This window comes from Brachypodium distachyon, chromosome 1, assembly GCF_000005505.3.
Source record: "Brachypodium distachyon strain Bd21 chromosome 1, Brachypodium_distachyon_v3.0, whole genome shotgun sequence".
Classification (NCBI taxonomy): Eukaryota; Viridiplantae; Streptophyta; class Magnoliopsida; order Poales; family Poaceae; genus Brachypodium; species Brachypodium distachyon.
This window is the reverse complement of record NC_016131.3, coordinates 38,597,537-38,618,368: the sequence shown is the minus strand read 5'-3', so window position 1 is coordinate 38,618,368 and position 20,832 is coordinate 38,597,537. Positions and strand designations below refer to the sequence as shown.

Below are 20,832 nucleotides of genomic sequence, written 5' to 3'. Positions count from 1 at the left end.
TCTTCTGCATCCGCTCGACCACCTCGTCGACGAACCCGCGCACTGCTTGGGTGTGCGTGGCCTCGTCCTCGCTATCCGACCAGGCGTCCAGCAGGGACTCGAAGGGAAACTCCGGGTCCCGGAGATGTATCCTCGGGAGGATTGTCCCGGCAACCTCCCGGGCGCAGTTGGCGACTTCGTTGGCACCGTACTGGGCAATCTAGACGTCGAGAGCCCCAAGCTTCCCCACCAGGTCGGAGAAGAAGGGGATCAAGGTGGAGCCGTCCGTGCCGTCCACCGCCGCGGCCTGCAGCTCAAACTAGGGCAGAAAGTCGCGCAGCGCCTGGGTGATCTTCAGCAGCTTCTCGGTTTCTAATTGCCACTGCCCGATCAGCGTGCCATGATGGAGCCGACCGTCGTGCGTGGGCTTCTTGGCCTTGCGGAGGTTGTCTTCCAGCACCGCAAGCTCCGCGGTCTTATCCGCGATGTCGTTGCCGGCCTTGGCGAGCTCCTCCCGAACAGCGGCCAGTTCGGTCTCAAGCTTGGCCGCTCTGTTCTTGACGGAGCCAAGCTGGATCTCGTGCCAGGCCGCTGCTCCCACCGCGTCCTCGGTGGACTTGACCTGCACCTCTAGCTTGACGCGAAGACCCTGAATCTCGCGGCGGTAGTTGGCGGTCAGGTCGCTCTTCTCGTCCAACCGGGCCTAGGCTGCCGCGAGCACCCCGGCGTGCTCCTTCTTGGTCGCCTCGAGGGTTGCCGCCAGCGAGTCCAGCTCCCCCTGGAGCTTCGTGCGCAAGGCCTCCAGCTGCCGGTGGAGTTCGGCTAAGGGACGCCCGGTTCCTCAGCGTCCTCCAGGGCTTGCCGAGCCAGACGCGCCTCCTCCCTGGCGAGGCCCGTGTCCTCGCGCAGCCGGGAGAGCTCTTGCCGTTCCCTCTCCACGGCTTCCCGCACCTCGCCGAGTTGGCTCTTGGCAACAGCGTGGTGCTCCCTCACCTCGTTGAAAGAGGTGACGAAGGCTTGCTGTTGGTCCCTGACGGCGTCTAGGAACCGGTGCCCCCGCTCGAAGATGCTCGGATCCCAGATGATAGGATTCCAAGCTAGCCAGGCGAGGGTGCCGAGGTCGATGTTGGGGAGGGCAGCCGAGGACGACGAAGCCCCCGCTGCCGTTGTGGGGCTGTGCAGGGGGTCGCCCACCTGCTCCGAGGGATCCTGTCGTCCTTCCCCGGCAGCTTCCGCTTCACCCGCGCTCGGGGACCCTGGGGCTGGAGAAGCCTCCTTGCCCCCGGCAAGGGCCGTTACCTGCTGGGCGGCAGGTGAGTCCGCGCCAGCTGCATCCGCAACTCCTGGCGCGTCGCCAAGCCCCGTCTCGGTGGTGACGGTGGCCACTGCTGCCGCGGTCGCCGGCGCGACAGGGCCTGGTGCGGGAGCTGACGCCGAGTCCTCTACCACCCCCTGGATCTCGACATCGGAGTCAAGATCAACCATGGTTGCGTCCGCTCTCGATACTGGCGCGTTTTGGCCTGCAGCAACAACCATGGTTGTGAGGATGGACAAGTAGGAGAGTTATCGGCAGCGGACAAGGGTAGCCAGAGCGATTACCTTGCACGGCAGGTCGACTTGCGAGGGGGGCTTCCGCCGCCTCCCCCGTGCCGGCGAGAGCTTCCAAGAGGCCTGCCGCGGGCGAGTTGCCGCTTGCTGAAAAAGAAGGTACGTTTGTATGGTTAACTAACAACTCAAAAAGGCAGCAGAGGAGGAGCGAAGGAGCTGTACCAGTCACAGGCCCCGCCCCCGTTGGGGCTGGGTCGCCGGCGGGCATGATGACAGCGCCACGGGCCCCCGTGTCGGTTGGGTCGGCGCCGCCGCCGGCGTCCGTGCGCGCCCTCTTGTTCGGCGTGACGGGCGGAGAGTCGCTCCTCCCCCTCTTGCTAGAGCTCGCCGGCGAGTTGGTCCTCGGGGGGTGGCGCTGGAGCGCGAAGCCCCGGAAGACCCCCCAAGCAGGAGACACCGTAGGCGCCGGCGGGGTCGCCGCGACCCGGAGTGTCGCGGGTGTCGACGGCGAAGCCGCCACGGTGTCAGGGGCCGACCCCGGGGAGACTGCCGGCGCATCCCCGGCGGTTGTTGCTGCTGAAGCCATCGCCGGGACGCGGATGGTCCCCGATGGGGCATCGGCAGAAGCCCCCGGAGCGGCTGCCACCGCGGTGCTGGCGGCCGCCGCTGGGGCGGTTGTCGCCGCCGAGGCTCCGGCGGCCCCTGCGGACGTGGTCCCCGCCGAGGTACAGGCAGGCGCCCCTGAGACGGCGGCCGCCTCGGGGCTGGCGGCCGCTGCTGGGGCGGATATCGCCAATGGGGAAGACGCCGCTGTGGCCCCCGAGGAGATGGCCGCAGCCGCAGCATACGCCCTTGATCTTCGCACGATCAGGGGCGAGTTGTCGCTGTCCTCGTCGTCGTCGTCCACGGGGACGACTTTCGGGGACGCTGCAGCCTGGCCCGCCTCGTCATCCCGCGACCGGAGGGAGGGCCAGCTGGTCTCGGATTCGCCCCCACTCTCCTCGAGCACCTTCTTCTCGCGTGGTGCAGGACGGGGAACGCGCAGGGCCCGAGAGGGGGTGTCGTCCATCAACCCCCACTCGTTGCAGGGCGGGAAAGCGGCGACGATGTCGTTGAGTGCCGCAACGCCGGCATGGAGGGAAAAGACTCCCGGCGGGAACTTCGTTGATTGGAAGGTTTCGTCAGAGATTCCCCTCACCCACGTCCTGAGGGTTTCCAAATCCATGCCGTCCTGATAGAGGCGTGTCCTATCCCCGGGACCCGTGTACATCCACGCGGGCCGGGAGCGCAGTTGGAGCGGCGCAATATGCCGGTGGATGAAGGTAGGCACCACGTCCACATCGGTGAGCCCCGCTAGCCGCAGCGCCTTGATCTTCTCCACGATGGGGAGGAGATCGGCATCGCGATGGTACCTGTCTTGCTAGCCGCTGTGGGGTTGCGGCAACTCTGTGGGCGAGAAGATGAACTCTTGGGGGTCTTCCACTCGAACCCAACACCAGTCGCCCCGTCACTCCTACTCAATCTGCTTCCCTGACCGGACGATGAACTCGGACTTCATCTAATCGCGGGCGCGGAATACCACCCCCGACGACATTGCTTTCGCGTTGTCAATCCGGGGGTAGAAATAGTGGCGGAAGAGCGCCACCGACGGCATCACCCCCACGAACGCTTCGCAGAGGAATTGGAAGGTGGCGAGGAGAAACAGCGATGTGGAGTGGAGCTGCGCCACCTGCAGCTGGTACGACTCCATCAGTGCATGGAGGAACAGCGAGAATGGCGACACCAGCCCGGAGAGGAGGAAGCGCGCGAACACCCGGAAGTCATTGTCCTGGTGCTCGGCGCCCACCGGGAAGATCAGGGTCTCCCCGTGGTCGTTGAAGTTGGAGGCGACGGCATGCCGGATCTTGTCCAGCGCCTCGCCGTTGTAGCCACGTCGGTAGAAGGCGAGCGTGGCCCACATCTCCCGCTTCTTCTGGTCTTTGACGGCGGCTGCCTTGGTTGACGCCTCGCTCTTGCCGGCCGCCGCTCTCTTCGAGTCCTGCACCTCTTTTCACTTCCTGGTTGTGGGGGGCGCCATGGGGGACGAAGGTAGAAGCTAGCAAGAACACTTGGATGCAAGGTGCAAAAGGAGGGTGAAGACGAAGGCCGTGGGGAATAGAGTGCTTTCCCCTTTTGGGCAGCGGTAAATCCTTATAACACCCGGCCGTTTGGTAACGGCCGGTTCCGTACCCTACGGGTGCGCAGGGATAACTCCTAATCAAAAGGAGTAATGCACGGAGTGGCGTTAACTTCCCTGTTTAAGGGGGAGATTAGGACATAAATCACGCGCCCACTATTCCGTCTTTAACGGCGTGGTACTAGGGGCAACGAAGGGACGCAGGGGTTCCTTTGGTTGCCGGAGGGGCGTCCCCGACAGCCGGCTCAGGGGCGACTGAAGAAGCTGCTTGCTTCTGACAGAACACCCCCGCCGGAGGCTTCCGGCGCTCTGCCGCCATCTTGGCCAGCTCGTTAGCGGCAAAGTTGTCCTTCCGCTTGACGTGCTCGAAACGCAAACCCTTGAACTTACGTTCTAGCTTGCGGACTTCCTCCACGTACGGTGCCATCTGCGGGCAGTCGTAGTCCTTGTTCACCTGGTTGATCACGAGCTGGGAATCCCCGCGAACAACTAGGCGCTTGATGTCGAGGGCGACCGCCGCCCGCAACCCGGCGAGCAAGCCCTCGTACTCCGCCGAAGAGCCAGGGGAAGCCGGGTCATTTGACGGAAATGGAAGGTCCGAGCGGCTCATTCATTCTTGAAAAAAAGAGGGGGGGAGCGAGCCAATGTATCAATGAATAGATACAGTCAACGGTAGACAGACAGCGCTGCCTACACGCGAATTAGCTTCCGAGGTCGAGCAGTCTCAATTTCACTACAGGATTTGCGAATGAATGCTGGGCTGGGCCACCTCAAATGGCGTGAGCCGCATGCGGGGAGACCCGCACGTACGGTTTTCAGGGGGATCCGGCCGGCCGGCGCCCACCCGACTAGAGGGACTGAGAAATTAATCGAGTACAAAACTTATCTTCAAGCTTTACCTTATTTTGATCGTTCAGAGGGCGATCGCGGAGTCACTGAATGAAGTCCTCCCTCCCTTTCTTTCGGAGGTGCTGACCCGCTGCGAGGCAGATATGACTGGTGGAGTTCGGGAAATCGAGGTGGACAGCGAACCTCAACTGGTCCCCTGTCAGTGACTCGATGACGACCCCGGCGCCTGCTCCTTGGAGACTGAACGCGCCATCGAAGTAGAGGACCCAGTGATCCTCGTCCAACTTGCCGGGCAGGCTGGTCTCCGGTTCATTCTCTTCCACGCTTGTTGACGTCCATTCGGCGACGAAGTCCGCCAAGGCCATACTCTTGATGCTTTTAGAGTTGGCGAAGTGGAGGTCGAACTCCGACAACTCCATCCTCCATTCGGCCACCCTCCCGGTGGCTTCACGGTTGGTGAGGGCCCGCTCAAGGCAGAACCCCGACACCACCGTGACGCGGTGCGCCTGAAAGTAGTGGCGCAGCTTGCGGGACGCAAGGAGAATCCCCAGAAGGAGCTTCTATACCTGCGGGTACCTCGTTCGCGTGTCGCGCAGCACCGTGCTAACGAAGTACACCGGGTTCTGCACCAATCGCTTCCGCGGTGCAAAAGCTGTCGGCTCGGGAGTGGTCCCTGGGTCCGAGGCGGTTGCCAGGGGCCGCTCAGCCCCCTGCCCCGCAACCTCAGTCCCTGGGACATCTTCCACCCTCTCGGCAACTAGCACCGAGCTGACCACCTGGTTAGTCGCTGCTAGGTAGAGTAGCAGCGGCTCGCCCGGCTTGGGGGCGATGAGGACGGGCGGTGACCTCAGGTACTGTTTGAGTTCCCGGAACGCCGCCTCGGCCTCGGGAGTCCAGTCAACCGGACCCTTCTTCTTCATCACCTTGAAGAAAGGCAGGGCGCGTTCGCCCAGGCTAGAGATGAAACGTCCCAGCGCGGCAATGCAACCGTTGAGGCGTTGGACATCCTTCACCTTGCGGGGGGCCTCCATCTTCTCGATGGCCTCTATCTTGCTGGGGTTGGCCTGTATCCCCCTGTGTGTAACCAAGAAAACCAGAAGCTGCCCGAAGTTGACACCGAAGGTGCACTTCTCGGGATTCAGCTTGAGCTTGATCCTGCGGAGGTTATCAAACGTCTCCCGCAGGTCATCAATCAGCGAGTCCCCGCGTTTCGATTTGATGACGATGTCGTCCATGTAGACCTCCGCGTTGCGGCCTAGCTGGGGGCCCAAACATTCACGCAGGGCGCGCTGGAATGTGGAGCCCGCGTTCTTCAACCCGAAAGGCATGCATGTATAACAATAACAGCCAACCGGAGTGATGAACGCTGTTTTTTCCTCGTCTTCAACCGCCATCTTAATTTGATGGTAGCCGAAGAAAGCATCCAAAAAACTCAACAAGTCACAACCAGTGGTAGAATCAACTATTTGATCAATACGGGGTACAGGGAAGGGATCCTTGGGGCATGCGCGATTAAGATCAGTAAAATCTACACACATGCGAAGCTTATTCCCTGCTTTAGGTACTACTACAGGGGTTGCCAGCCAAGTAGGGTACAGAACTTCCCTGATTGCCCCGGCAGCCTTGAGCTTGTCCACTTCCTGCTTGATGAAATCTTCACGCTCTTGTGCTTGCCGCCGAATCTTCTGCTTGATGGGGCACGCGTCCGGACGCACCGCGAGCCGATGCTCAATCACCTCCCTGGGGACCCCGGGAAGATCCGACGGTTCCCATGCGAACACGTCAGCATTATCTCGGAGAAAGGTGATGAGGGCGCCTTCCTATTCGGCAGTAAGGTTCGCACCGACGGTGACGGTGCGTTCCTTATCACCGGCTTGGAGGGGCAGCTTCTTCACCTTGGCGGCCTGCTCCCGGAGCTTCTGCCCCTTGCCAGGGCACGAGCTCGAGCCTGCGCTTCCCCCGGCAAGCTCTTGCGGGGTAGCACGAGCCTTCTTCGTTGCCGGGGCATCGCCCGACAAGCTGTCGTTTCCGCAGCATCTTCGTCGCCGGCGTCAGCTGCGGCGGCGGCCCTGACAACCTCGCCAACGCACCAGGCCGCGTCCTTGAGGTCGCACCTGATGGAGAGGACTCCATACACGGACGGCATCTTCATCACGCCATAAGCGCAATGCGTAGCCACCATGAACTTGATCCGCGCTGGCCGACCAAGGATCCCGTTGTAGGGCAACGAGGTGTGTGCCACGTCGAACACTATGTGTTCGGTCCTGAACGCTTCCCGGGACCCGAAGGTCACCGTCATAGGCAGCGTGATGCGCCCTAGCGGGCGCACGATCCCGGGGTTCACCCCCCCAGAACGGGTCAGTGGGCTTCAGCTGCTCCACCGGCAACTGGAGTTTCTCCACTAGCCTGGCGGACAGGAGGTTAAGCCCCGCTCCGTTGTCCACCAGTACCTTGGTCACCGTCATATTGCTAATGATCGGTGAAACGACAAAGGGTATTACCCCTAAACCTAGTTGCCGCGCTGGGTGATCGTCGGCGCTGAAAGTGATCGGCACAGGCGACCACCTCAGCGGCTGTTGCGGCTCCGCGTCCGGCAACAGTGCGCACACGTCGTGGGTGAGGCGCTTCACCACGGCATGGGATGGGAGAGCGTAGGCTCCCCCATGGATGCAGGCGACGCCGCGTGGCTCCTGGAAGCCCGGCTCGTCGCCGCCAGTGCAATCGGACTCGCGCTGCTCCTCAGCGCGAGCCCTATCGCGTCCCCGGGGTGGGCGTTCCCGTCCCGCGCGGGGCTGACCGCGCTCCCCTTGGGGTTCGTCCCTATCGGCATCGCCGCCGGCAGGCCTCGGTCCCGCTCTGGGGTCGTTCGGGCAGTCTCGCGAGAGATGCCCGATGTCGCTGCAGTTGAAGCAGGCGCCAGCAGCGCGGCGCTCCTCATGGCGCTGCTCGCGCCGCTGCTTGATCCCCTGCAGAATGCGGCAGTTCTGCGCGTCGTGGGTGGAGTTGCTGTGGATGGGGCAGCGGGGCGCGTCACCCTGCTTGCCGCCAGACCCGCCACCCGGCGAGGCCTTCTTCGCAGGCCTCGTGGCAGGAGCCCCCAAGTCCGCAGCGAGAAACTGCTTCCCGCTGCGCTTGCGGGAACCCTTCTTCTGCGAACCCTCGCCGGGGCTCGCGGCAGCCTTAGCTACTAGCTCGGGCGCTAGGCGCCCCTCCTCGTTCATGGCGCACTTGTGCGCCAGGGCGTACAGATCCTGCGTCGTCTGGATCCGATGCGTGCTCAGCTTCTCGCGCATCTTGGATCGCGGACGTTGATGTCGAAGGTGTTGATGATGGTAGCCGCCTCCACCTCCGGGATAGAATAGGAGAGGTTGGAGAAGCGGTTGACGAAGCTCCTGCACGATAGTGTGCAGTTCCGCCATGTTTCCCGAGCGCTTATAGCCGCCCTGGAATGCGCTCACAAACTGCTCGCGCAGGTCCGCCCAAGTGGCAATGGACCCGTCGGGCAAGTTGAGCAGCCAGGTTCTCGCTGATCCTTTCAGGACCATCGGGAACCAGTTGGCTCTGACCTTGTCGTCGGCGCCGATGGCATGCATCCCCAACGTGTAGGTCAGGAGGAAATCCTTGGGATTAACGGTCCCGTCGTACGTACCGAGAGCGGGCGCTCGGAACTTACGGGGCCATGTCACCCACCGCAACTCGCGTGTGAACGCGGTGCAGCCGTCCTCGAGGCCCATGGGGGCGTCTTCCTGCTCCTGTGGGCGTTGGCGCTCCACCTCGCGCCTGCGTCGGCGCTCCAAGCGCTGGCGCAGGTCCTCCTGCTGGCGGGCATTCAAGATGTCGCGCGCGTCACCCCCCGGAACGGTGGGCGACGAGTTCGAGGACCCCTCCGGGCCCCCGTTTCCCTGGCCTCCCTGCGGAGGGGGAGGGTTCTCCCCCTGTCGCGAGGCGGGTGGCGCGTCCCCGCGCTCCGGGTTCTGCCCATGGCCGGAGCCTACCGGGGCACCCTCGCCTTGCAGCTGCTGGGCGGCCAGAGCGAGAAGAGCGCCCAACTCCTCGCCCCACGTCGCGGGCGCCGGCGTGCCTTGCTGCAGTTCATACCGCACCATGACGCGCGCAGCGATGATGGCTTCCACCGGGGTTCGTGCGGGGGGCAGCCGATTCCCCAAGCGGCTGCGCTCCGCTCTGGCCCTAGACGCCTTCGGGTGCGCGGGGTGCGAGCCCCCGGGAGTCGCTCGCGACGCGGTATGTTCCTGATGCCGCTGTTGCTGCGCATCCTCGGCTCGCAACTCGACTCGCTGGCCCGCGCGGGCGGCACCATGCCCGCTCGCACGACTGGCCCCGGCGCTGGGGGCAGCCGGTCCCCTCGGCCGATTGTCTGCAGACGGCCGAGGAGGCGGGGAGGCAGCTGTGATTGCTACACTCTCGAGGGCTCTGGGTTCTCCTGAGCCCCTGACTCGGGTCGCACGTCGTGCGACCGCGTGTGCGCCGCTGGGGCCTCACGCGAGTCTATCCGAGGGTCACCAGCCCGCTCGGGGGGCATGGTGGCTGGTCTCGTCGGCGAAGAAGATGAAGCCGACGTCGAGCCAAACGCTGCTACCGGCGATCACCGGCGAGCTCTCCTCCCGCGCCCCCTACCTGGCACGCCAGATGTCGTCGCATGGGGCTCCGACACCGGGGGCGTGCGGTCACGGCCCCCTTTTAGGTTCGGCAAGGGCATCGGGGATCGCTCCGGCGATCGCCGGAGTGGCCGATGGCCCTTCGTGACCGGCGAAGTGATGTACCCGGAGTACGCACAAACCAAGAACACATGCACGCACGTTTTTACCCAGGTTCGGGCCACCCGGAGGTGTAAAACCCTACGTCCTGCCTGTCTGAGCTAGTATTGATTATGGATCAAGTGTTTACACCTTGCCGGGGGAGGGTCCTCGGGCACTCTCTCCTTTCTTGCTAAACGCTACTTGCTATTCTTGGACTAGGGCTAGTTGTGAATTGTGAGTCTGTCAAACCAAGCGATCGTCCAACCAACCCCCTTTCACCGCCGGCGGGGGTCCTCCTTCTATACTCAAGGGGATGCCACAGGTGCCGTGGCGCATGCGCTACAAGTGTCGGACGGGGAGGCATACAACTCCCTCTCGGTGAGCTGGTGGCACCCATGGACGCCACCTCCGCTGCTAGGGGCCTAAAACCCTAGGGTAGGGTTGGACATCCACTGTTCACCTGATTTGGACGGGTAACGCCCCTCCTGTCGGCTCATTTAATGAGTCGTGTGCCTCACTCCTCGCCCTGGTGAGGCCGCGCACCGACGCCCGCCACGCGTCCGCGTGGCGCTGTAGCTCTGCTCGCTGGGCCCCACCCTTGAGGCGGGAGCCTGCGCCCGGGAACCCCTTATCCCGGCAAGTCGCTCCCCGGGAAGCGCTCAGGTCCAGCACCCGGGAGACCCCCTCCCGGGAAGCGGCTTCCCGGGAGGTGCCCAGGCGAGAATATTCCCCGAAGCCCCGCTAGCCCTTCCGGGCTGGTAGCTTGCCGGGCTGCTCTTGGCTGCTGCCCGTGGACGGAACCTTCCCGGGAACTCGGGGACAGGGCCCACGCGTCGCGCAGCGATGGTACCCCGGGTGCCACGGGTGCGATACTAGCTGTCGACACTTCGTGCCCGTAGTCACGCCGGCGATCATCGGAGCGATCTCCTCGCCCTCCACCGAACCAAAAAGGGGTGTCCGACATCCTCGATGCCGGAGTCCCGTGCTCCGTCATCTAGATGCGGGGGTTTTATGCTGTGATGAGCCTTGCAATCAATGTTGCAAACCAAAAACGTTGGTTCCTGAAATCCAAAATGAATTTTAAAATTTCAGGCCAAGATAACGGGACCAAACGAGCTGTTTGTTAGTTTGAACTCAAGCTCATTTCAGTTTCCTTGGTTATTTGCTATTCAAGCCCAATTTAATTCGAAGCATGGCAATGGAATCAAGATGCTTACGGCAATATCAGCAAGATGGTTCATCAGTCGCCAGACAGAGGCATAACCGTGGGCGTGACATTTGCTCTCCTCGCCGTCCATCATCGTAGGAGAAGAAAAGACACTCCCGCTGTTAATAAAAAAAAACTCCGCAACAACATGCTAGTCTGCTGCTCCTGCTGTACTTCCTCCGTCCGTAAAAAAATACTCTCTCCGTTACTAAATAATTGTACTAAAACAGCGACAAATATATATATTTAGAAACGGAAAGTACAGGTAAGAAGACAGAGCAAAGCATGTGTTTTTTTTTTTATCAAAAGAAGAACACGCATGTGTGGTGGTGGAGTTGGCAATCAAATCCCAGCCCGGGATCGCCAGCCACAAGGCGTGCTATCCACATCGTTTCCCGCCCAAAAACCACCATGGCCACCGCCCCCCTCGCCGCCTCCCTCCCGGCGAGAACCTTCTCCAGCGCCCGCCCCGTCCCATGTACCGCCTCCTCCCAGTGCCTCGCAATAAGGATAGGACGGAGCAGGCCGGCGTCTTGTTCTGCCCGCGTCTACCTCTCCACCGGGAGAGGGCGGCGAGCACAGGCTGCTGCTCGCGCCTCCTCCGCTGCGGGCGCGGTGGGAGCACCGGCCGACACCTTCCCGGCGGCGCTGCTGTTTGACTGCGACGGCGTGCTGGTGGACACGGAGAAGGACGGCCACCGCATTTCCTTCAACGAGACATTCGCCGAGGTCTGGTTTCCTTAATTCCCCATCGATGCCTTGCCTCCGATCTATTTCGATTTCCTGATGCAATTGCTCCCTAGCTTGGTTTATCTTATCTTTGATAGTTGTTGGCGGATCGACGTCTTGGTGGTTCACGATCTAATTTACTCCGTATCTCGGAACACAAATTTGCGGCCACCTACTATTTACGAACACCCGGAACAATAAATCTCGATCACTTGGTTAAATGAGGTACTGATGTGGAATGGGGATGGAAGAATATTTTAACAGTAATGCTGGAGATGAGTTTTGTTTGCTTCCAACAATGCCCGGTTGATTCATGGTTACCCGTCTGGGAGTTCTTAGCAAAATAAATTGTTTTTTTCCTTATTTTACCAGTAGGAATGAGATGGCATTGGCGCTTATTTTATTGAGCAACTACAAAGTGGAGCTTGCATTGGAGTATATGAAATTTGCATAGGTGCTTGATGATGTTACTATATTCTCTCTCTTTAAGCACTCTCACCTGCAAGCACCCTGAAATGGCCAGAAACCTATTTTGAGAACAACGGGAACATATTTGTTGGCAGTTGGCAAAGGTGTAGCGTCGACTGAGGCATCTCCGCGGGCTCGAAACCAAGTCACCTCGCTCTCCTCCAAAACGAATTGCTAGAGCACCTGGATAAAGAATTCGAAAAACAAACATACTATAATTTTGTGCATATTCATATGTGTACTCTGTGAACGAGCCCTTGGAGTAATGGTTAAGGGAACAACTCTAGTAGCACTCTTGAGGTCCTGAGGAGTATAATGATACGGAGTACCAATCAAAGAGTTTGAATTCTTATATGTTTTCAAAGCAAGAAGTGTGAATTAAAAAAGTTTGCAGTGCATTGGTCCACGTGCAGTCCACATGCTTATATTATTTCGCTGGTGCAACTGAACGTAGGTTCAGAAAAACCTTTATCTAAATGTATTTGCTAAATCACTCCTGATTCAGCCAAATTTCAGGTTACAAATTATACTCTGTACACAAAGTCAGACAAATAAAGAGGGATTAAAAAAGTTGTAATCTGAATCGAACCACGGGTCAGCTGGGATTAGGGGTTATAATAGGACCGTTCAAAATAAGTTGGGCCTAACCTTCAGTGTGCTTATGGTTACTTTTGAGCATGTGCATTGGGATATTTAAGAACATTCAAAAGACTTCAATTGAACTCATTCTAAGGCTCTCCTAAAGTTTCGGTCAAAAAAAAGCTCATTCTAAGGCTTGTAAAATTCCATCATACTTACTAAGAGAGTAAATTACAAAATCCCACAAGTTCTTAACACAGGTTGAGGAAAACCCTTTGTATAATGGTTAGTTTCACATCTCACCTAGTAGTTCCAGAGGACCACATGTAAATTGAATCTACAGTTGATTGACTGCTCCCGCCTCCTTAGTGGATTCATCTTCCCCACCAGTGCATCCTGGCACGCGAAGGCAAGTGCTGTTGTACTATGATCTAGGCTTAGTTTGTGTTTCCAGAACTGTGTTGTGCTGAACTAATTTTATAATCTGCTGTAGACAAATGGACGTTAAAGTAAAGAAAATTGGTTATCCAAACAATGAAATAGGCCAAAATAATGGCAGGGGAAATGGGATTACAAGAATTCACCGCAATACCAAATGTAGCACTGAGTTTCAGAAAACCATGTCCAAATGGATTCTACAGCATCCGCCCCCTTGATCATTTTCTCCAAAAGCACATCCCCACAGCTTTCAACTACGAAATAATCAAAGTGACGTGCCTGGTCCACAGATTCCGACTGCCAGAGATCACACAGGTTCAGCCCTTATTGGCATTTCCCAGGGGAACATGCTGCTGGTTAACTCCCGTGTGGATAGAGAGTTCAGTACCTCTTGCAAGATCCTCCTGGTTTTCTTTGCGACTACCAATTGTGTGGCTCAATTATTGATGCTGAACTCTATGGATGACATAGCTCAAATTCGTACCAGCACAACCTGTATTCTGAGGTACTTGGAGACCACCTTGCCACCACCAACCATGAGCATTCACATGGCCCGTTTTTCACAAGGCTGATATTTGTCATTACCGGAGCAACAATCTCTATGTGAGCATTCTTGGCAGTTCTCTCCGAGAAGGAAGGAGATGGAGCAAATTAACAAAACTGCTTGAGAAGGAAGGAGATGAAGCAAATTAACAGAACTGCTTGGTGTCAAGGACGGAGGTGGGTGTGGGTCCTCTTCGGTATCGTGTATGCTTTGGGGCCAACCATGAAAGGCTTCAGGGAGGGGAACATAGGATTAGTGGTAGTAGCAGAAGGGTTCATCTGCCTTCTGCTGAGCTTCCATTTACATGTACGTTTCTGAAAACATATGCCATGATGCATTTGGTTATTTGCCACAAACCAATATTTCTGGGGTTTTCTGCACATTGTTCTCGCAGAGGGAAATTTAAAATAAAATTAGTAATTGAAAACCTAAATTTTAAAATATATTGATTCTTATATGATATATCCATATTCTTTGTATCTGCAGAGGGAATTAGGTGTGAGCTGGGATGTTGAATTATATGGAGAGTTGTTAAAGATAGGTGGTGGAAAGGAAAGGTGAATCAGCTCTTTACTCTTTTCATTGATTTGAGTTATCACAGGCCTGCTCAAATTCTGACCTTCCATTTTTTGCAATTTCAATTCTATTTGTGAGGATTTCCTTAAAAGAATTTATTATGATGAATTTGATTAGAAGAATTTACTGATGTGTGTATGTATGTCTTTCATGCTAGTCTACAGTATGTCTTGTAAGAAGTAGAACTGGGCCATCAAAGCAAAATAGTAACAAAAATATTCACTATTGTGGGTCAAAGTATAAATTTTAACTCACTGGCATCAATAAATGAGAAAATCAAATAACGTAAACTGCACGAAACACACTTAAATTGCAAGCTTTTGTAAACACATCCGCTTCAATTTCGTCAGTATGCACATATGGGTTTGTTCAGATAATGACTTTGTCATTTATTCTTATTTTGACGAATATACTGACCATGATATATTCATTTGACTAATCTGAAGTTCCATAGGAATCTCTAACAGCAATATCAACATGTCAAGGATGAAAAGCTTGAGACAAATGTTCAGTTCTGTTATCAGATAGAATTCATGGTTGAGATCTAAGTATCAGTCTACAGCTGTATTTTATGAAGAATATACAGCTGATTTTAGGCATTCAAAATTTAGTTCTCAAAAGGAAAATGTGAAGCCAGAAAATTTGTTGAAAATAGTGATACTAGACCTACACTGAGAATCATGTTTTTCACAAACCATGCCCTTTAAAAAATGAAAACTGAAGCTTTTGGTTCAACTGTAACACAATCGTTTGAACATTCTTTCAGGATGACAGCATATTTCAACAAGACAGGGTGGCCAGCTAAAGCGCCAAAAACTGACGAAGAAAGAAAGGAGTTTGTTGCTTCTCTTCACAAGAGGAAAACAGAGTTGTTCATGGCCCTAATCGAGAAGAAGCTCCTTCCTCTCCGTCCAGGTGTTCAAAGGTCATATCTTCAAAGAATTTGATGACTGCAGTAACTTAACTGTTAAATGAACTTGTGAGCCATACCACTCGGAAACGTCCTCCGTAATACTCCCTCCGTCCCATAATTCTTCTCGCTGTTTTAGTACAAATTTGAACTAAAACAGCGACAAGAATTATGGGACGGAGGGAGTACTAATTTGAAGCACTTACAACAGAATCGAAATTGCCACATATAATCATTTAAGTTTTATAAAATGGAAGCTTTATTACCCCGGCCTCTGCATACAAGATGCTAGCTCTAGGTTACTTAGTATGTAGGTTGGTTCGATGTGTAGCCTAGACCTGGGCATGGGTGGCCCAGCGCAGACGGCCTGGCCCGAAGCTTGGCATCCCATGCCAGGGCCAGGCCTCAGTTTTCTGTCCAAAGCCCGGCCTGAAAAAGCCTGAAATATATTAAAATCAATATTTTTCCTCAAAAATAGGTATAAAAATCATTTTTATTACGAAAATGATTATTTTAATGCCAAAGACGCCATTTTCCGGGCTTCGGGCCGGGCCCAGGTTTGGGGTTTCCCAGGTCTAGTGTGGCCTGTCAAACTTTTTGATGGGGTCATGTGGTTTCAAGTTGTTGTGAACAATGTAAGACTTTAGGCTAAAAACAATTAATATTTTTATCGATGTGTAAATAAATAATTTGATGACTGCAGTAACTAGCAGAATGTAATGTGACAAGGTTAAAAAAATGGGTCAAACAAGTGTTACATAACTAGCAGAATAAAGTTAATATTTCACTTTCTGTTGAAGAGGTCTACACTACATGCATCGGAAAGACATGTCAATGTAATCTATTAATAAAATGGTAAATCAACTAAGTACAACAAACATATTGAAGTAATTGTGAGAGCAACATTTCCTAAATTAGTTATCTTAATCTTAACTTCTTAAGTTTTACAGGTTAATCGATGAAGCTCTAGGAAAAGGGGTGAAAGTTGCAGTATGCAGTACTTCAAATGAGAAAGCTGTAAGTAACTCAGTATTTACCAAACCTAATTGCTTTATGAGAAGGAGATATTTTAGGATTTATTACACGTCAGCTAAACGGCCCGCTGGACATGACTGATGCTATAAAATTAGAGTAAAATGCACCCTCGGTCCTAAAATTAGGACCTAAATGTGCAGTTCAGTAATTTTAGGACTAACTTTGCACCTCGTCAATAATATTAGGACTGTGGGTGCATTTTTCCTCGCGTCAGTTATGTCCATCGGGCCCTTTAGCTGACGTGTATTCGGTCAGCGCGCCATGTAGGCCAGTCAAACGCTCCTGGACGAGCTTAGGACCTGTCGTGACCCACTTAACAAAAAATTGGGACCTAAATATGCAGTTTAGTAATTTTAGGACCAACTTGACACCTCGTCAATAATATTAGGACCGCGGGTGCATTTTACTCTTATTACAAATATCTACAACATTTCTTCTAATATTTGGACACGGGAATGTTCTAAAATGCTCCCAAAACCTATTTTATACTGTGCTGCACTCTACTTAAATCATCTCAGATTTGATTTCAGTTGTGAGCTTACATACAGAACAGCTCATGTGTTTCACTCTCCATTTAGTGCAGGTTTCAGCAATAGTATCATGCTTACTGGGGTCTGATCGAGCGGAGAATATTACTATATTTGCTGGGGATGTGGTTCCTCGCAAAAAACCTGATCCAGTAAGGGGTAGTTTGCAGTTTTTATCTATGTTATGCTGCACAGTGCAATCTAGTTTGTTAGGGGAACCTTTACTGGTTAGTAATAATTTGTTTTAGAGCTCCAAAGAAGAAAAGCTTTCAATTAACTGTCACTTCTGAGGGTAGAAATAATACGTGCTTCTAAAAAGCCACAGTGATGCAAATGGATCCCAAGTTGATAACTCAACTGGGTAAACACTAATTTGTGTGGCATTATTCTAGCTTTTTTTAAAGAAATATGCAAACTTTAGATGCAGCTTTTTACAACATTAGGAAGGTTTAGACTATCAACCAATACTTTTCAAGTTTTCCTATGTGCTCATGGAATTTTTAGGAGCGTATGTGTTCCTTTAACTCTATTGTTTTTTGGAAACATTATAATACCCTGTGCGCTCCATACAATTAGTTGACCTCACCTATGGGTGTCCAAAAATGGTTTCTTCAAACCGTGCAAAACCCATCACTCTTTTCCAACCATTTTCTGAACTAGCCAAAAAGTCAAACTGGTCAATATGGTTCTACTAGTGATGCAAGCTGCCAGGTTAGACAGTTTTATTACAAAATGGTTTCTTCAAACCATGCAAAACCGTCACTTCTTCCCAATCCATTTTCTTAACTAGCCAAAAAGTCAAACTGGAATATGGTTCTACTAGTGATGCAAGCTGCCAGTTTTGTCCCAACCTGTGTTTAAACGCCCCTTACCTTACCGTTGCCTTTAAAGGGATATCCATTGACATCGTAACACTAGTAAACAGAGCAATGCGCAGCAAATGTGCCTTAATGGACTACACTGATCCTGAAAACCCCGATAATATATTTTTGCAGCAATGAAATACCGTGATTAGTGCTTCCTAGATAGTTTATGCCACCAATTTACAATTTCTGGGAGGAAAACAGTATTCTTCATAGACAGCACAGGATAACTGAAGATTCGAAAGTAGATATAAACTAGTCATCAACAGTGGTGCAATTGCTATATCTGCCCATGATTTATTAACTTTTCATGTTTGGAATGCTTAGAGGCTTCCTGTTTGAAACTAGCTTGTTTAATGAAATCTTGAACATTTGCTTGTTTAAAGATTATTCCTTCCAAAGTGACCCTTTAATCATTTTTTTCTTGTTTTTAACTCTTTGCTATTGTATAAAACACATGATTTATAATATAAAATCCCACTCTTGTCCAACTTTTTTTAACATTTAAGGCGGACCAGTTCAGCCTTCCTATACTCAGATTTGTGTTTGCTTACGATGAAGAACTGTTCGGACATACGATTTGTGGATAACAATTTGGTTCCTGTATTTGCTTACATGTCAGAGATTACATGTTTCTTTTGTGGCTTTTGCAGGCAATCTACTTGCTAGCAGCAAGTACACTTGAAGTTGATCCATCTAGGTACTTCCCAAAAAATGTTTTGATTTCTTTCTATTATTAATGTTTTGAGTGCAAATTTATCTCTCTTTATCACAAAATATTGTTCCAAAGAAGAATAGTTGTGGCTATTTTGAACGTCAGTGAGATTTATTATATGTAGGATACTTTATTATATGCAGTGTAGTTTTGCAGTAGTTCACATAAAAAAATTCTTTGGTAACTGTCATTAATAAAAAAAACAATAGATGCAATGTAAAATAAACAAACTGATGCAACATTGACATTGTTGTAATATTGGTCAACAGACTGTAATATTTTTTTCAGTCTATTCACATTGTTGTACCATCTTATACATTTAATTTTATAACTTTGTTAAATTAATGTTTGTAAATATACGGAATCTTTTGAAATATTTATGATATTGAAAGCATTGTTCCTAATATTTTCTTGTTTGGATATCAGCTGTGTTGTTGTTGAAGACAGTAACATAGGGCTTTCAGCAGCAAAAGCTGCTGGTATGAAGTGTATTGTAACAAAAAGCGGGTAATAATTTTCTTTGTACGAAGTACTTCAAATATGCATCATATTGCTTCCTTATGATAGTTTGGTATATATTTCTGGTAAATAAGGGTGGTGATCTCTTGTGGATAGAAGCAAATTTTTTACTTCTACAGGAGATGAAATATGGGTTTTGCATGTGGCTTTCTGCAGGGTATCTTGAAAGCCATTTCCACCCGATTCTCAAGAAAAAAAATGAACATTTCCACCCAATCAACCAAAACATAACCAGATTAAAGTTACTGACCGTGTTTCCATTGCTCCTGCAGTTTTCTAGAACAAAGTTACAATAATAATTCTATCTAGTGTCATAATCTATGTAATGCTAGCATATACACAGAAAAAATTCTGGTATTGAGAGAATTTTGGGGGTTAATGATTCGCTTGAGTAGTTGCAGATCGATGTATTGACATGTGGGGACACCACAGTTCCAGTCTTGACACATTTATTTCCATGAATTTATTTTCTCCCATCTGTGCACTTGAAATGGAACTCTTATAAAATAATCATTTTCTTATGCTCTACATCATGGTACCACGATGATACTGCAAAGATCCTATCAGGATTTAAGTAGTAACACCAACATATATAATCCTAAACTATGGATTCTATATATCCTAGACTATGGATTCCTTTTTTTGGCATGTTCATGTGGTTGTTTCTTGAGCGTGCTGCATGCTGTTATCTTTCGGAAGATATATAGATGTATACTTTACTTCAAGAAGAAGAAATATGAGTCTAATGTCGTCAAATAAGTAGGTGTAAATTAATCCCTAACTCATCATTTCCTTGGATCCTCATTTAAAACCGATGCATTTCCTTACAAATGGAGCACATTTTCTTGTGTTGATCTACAGGTACACATCAGAAGAAGACTTTGTCTCAGCGGACGCCGTGTTCGATTGCATCGGTGACCCTCCGGAGGCACGCTTCGATTTGGGATTCTGCGCCAAGCTACTCGAGAAACAGTTCGTAAGCTGAGGAGGCACATATATATATCCAAGTCTACCAGCCAGCCTCGTACATAATATCTCTTTTCTTCCAAAAAGGAGGTTAAGTCCCGGCCTAAGCATCGGTCTGTACACACGGTCATACATAATATCTTGTACACAAGTTTGAGAAGGGTGGTATAAAATGGTTTGAAATATAAAGGAACACCATTATTTTATAGAAAGAAACGGTCGGCATTCAGCTGACACTTGCAATTTGCAAAGTGTCCTCTTGAGGATTCATAAACCGCCCTATAAACTCCCTAGCATCTGCCATTTTCCCTGCTGTATAATCTTAACACGACATTTATGAAATACTCTTTCTCCTTTTGTAATGTCACTTTTAGGGCATAAAAGTGTTGTCTCCGTTCTATATTGTGGCGACCCAGACCCGCAAGGATCCGGAATCTCTGTGTATTCTGTACTAGTCCCTGGATCAATAGCTAATACACACAGTCCAAAATGAAATACCAAAAACACATGTCTTTTTATTAACGATAAACAATAATCCAGAGTACATATTTTATTACATAGCGGAAAATCAAATTGAACATCAACGAGTCCATCAACGCCACGGGCTTGTTGAGTATAGACCCGCGACCCTGCGTAACCTTTCTTCATACGTCAACATCTGTACATGATAGGTGCAGGTCAGTACATTGAATGTACTTGCAAGTAGATACATGTGTGGTTAGGAGAAATGCAAATACATGCTTAAGGATAAGTCCTAAATAGTCTTCTATGGTTTCTTTTGCAAAAAGCCAGTTTTGGATTTTGAAATACTCATAATACTTTTTCTTTGAAAACTCTAACTCTAGAATTTTGTAGAAAATAGTTTTTGAAAACTAATATGTCAAGTGAAATCTGCACCACAAGACCTAACTATGTGATCTGTCATCAGTGCTTCGATGAACTGACACTCACATAGTAACCCTCTGACTCATTCTGTGAATATTTCCATCGAGTAGAAACTCATTTTGTGGATACCATTGAGTCAAAACAGTTTTTGGTTTTTGAAAACAAAACTAGAAGATCACCTCTTGACCAGACTTAGTAGCTCAAAATTCGTCCGTAACCAGGGCATGGCTAATCGATTAGATTGACACTCTCGAGAGGTTTGTACACTTTACCCACCAGACACAATCAGTCCAAAGTGTTGCCTAACGACAAGCGTGCGCAACAGGTAAAGATTGTGACGAAGTCTTTCACTAGGGGTCCGTTTGTTTGGGCTCCTAGCAGCAGATTCTACAGCTTCCAGGCCATAGAAGCTGGAGCCCAAACAAACAGCAAATTTCGGCCCAGATTCTAGCAGTGGATCCTACAAGCGCTCCTTAGAAATGCACTAGCGACCAGAAGCTGGTATATGGGTGCTTCTTCCAGCCGACTGCAGCTCCAAAACGGCCCATTTACTGGAATACCC

At 51.5% G+C, this 20,832-nt stretch overlaps 2 protein-coding genes across 2 annotated transcripts; one reads left to right on the top strand and one right to left on the bottom strand.

Annotated features, from left to right (window-relative positions):
• Window positions 1-298: 298 nt before the first annotated feature.
• LOC104582182 (ice-structuring glycoprotein-like) lies at window positions 299-2,596 on the bottom strand. The gene is made up of 4 exons (XM_010231541.1): window positions 1,750-2,596; window positions 1,579-1,674; window positions 1,279-1,499; window positions 299-628 (listed from the first exon to the last, which is right to left on the bottom strand). The coding sequence occupies exons 1-4, from the start codon at window positions 2,594-2,596 to the stop codon at window positions 299-301; spliced, it is 1,494 nt and encodes a 497-aa protein (XP_010229843.1).
• An 8,255-nt stretch (window positions 2,597-10,851) lies between these two features.
• LOC100823444 (CBBY-like protein) lies at window positions 10,852-19,752 on the top strand. Its single transcript, XM_003563803.4, has 8 exons — window positions 10,852-11,245; window positions 13,761-13,831; window positions 14,617-14,775; window positions 15,711-15,777; window positions 16,379-16,474; window positions 17,839-17,885; window positions 18,327-18,407; window positions 19,281-19,752. Exons 1-8 carry the CDS (start codon window positions 10,928-10,930, stop codon window positions 19,402-19,404), a joined length of 963 nt encoding a protein of 320 aa, XP_003563851.1. The 5' UTR covers window positions 10,852-10,927; the 3' UTR covers window positions 19,405-19,752.
• Window positions 19,753-20,832: the final 1,080 nt, after the last annotated feature.

Coding starts and splice junctions, on each gene's coding strand:
- LOC104582182 (XM_010231541.1), bottom strand. CDS start 2,596: ATGGACGACACCCCCTCTCGGGCCCTGCGCGTTCCCCGTCCTGCACCA. Junction 1,500..1,578: donor AAGTCGACCTGCCGTGCAAG/GTAATCGCTCTG, acceptor TTGTTGCTGCAG/GCCAAAACGCGCCAGTATCG. Junction 629..1,278: donor ACTCACCTGCCGCCCAGCAG/GTAACGGCCCTT, acceptor CGCGAGATTCAG/GGTCTTCGCGTCAAGCTAGA.
- LOC100823444 (XM_003563803.4), top strand. CDS start 10,928: ATGGCCACCGCCCCCCTCGCCGCCTCCCTCCCGGCGAGAACCTTCTCC. Junction 15,778..16,378: donor GTACTTCAAATGAGAAAGCT/GTAAGTAACTCA, acceptor CATTTAGTGCAG/GTTTCAGCAATAGTATCATG. Junction 18,408..19,280: donor TGTATTGTAACAAAAAGCGG/GTAATAATTTTC, acceptor GTTGATCTACAG/GTACACATCAGAAGAAGACT.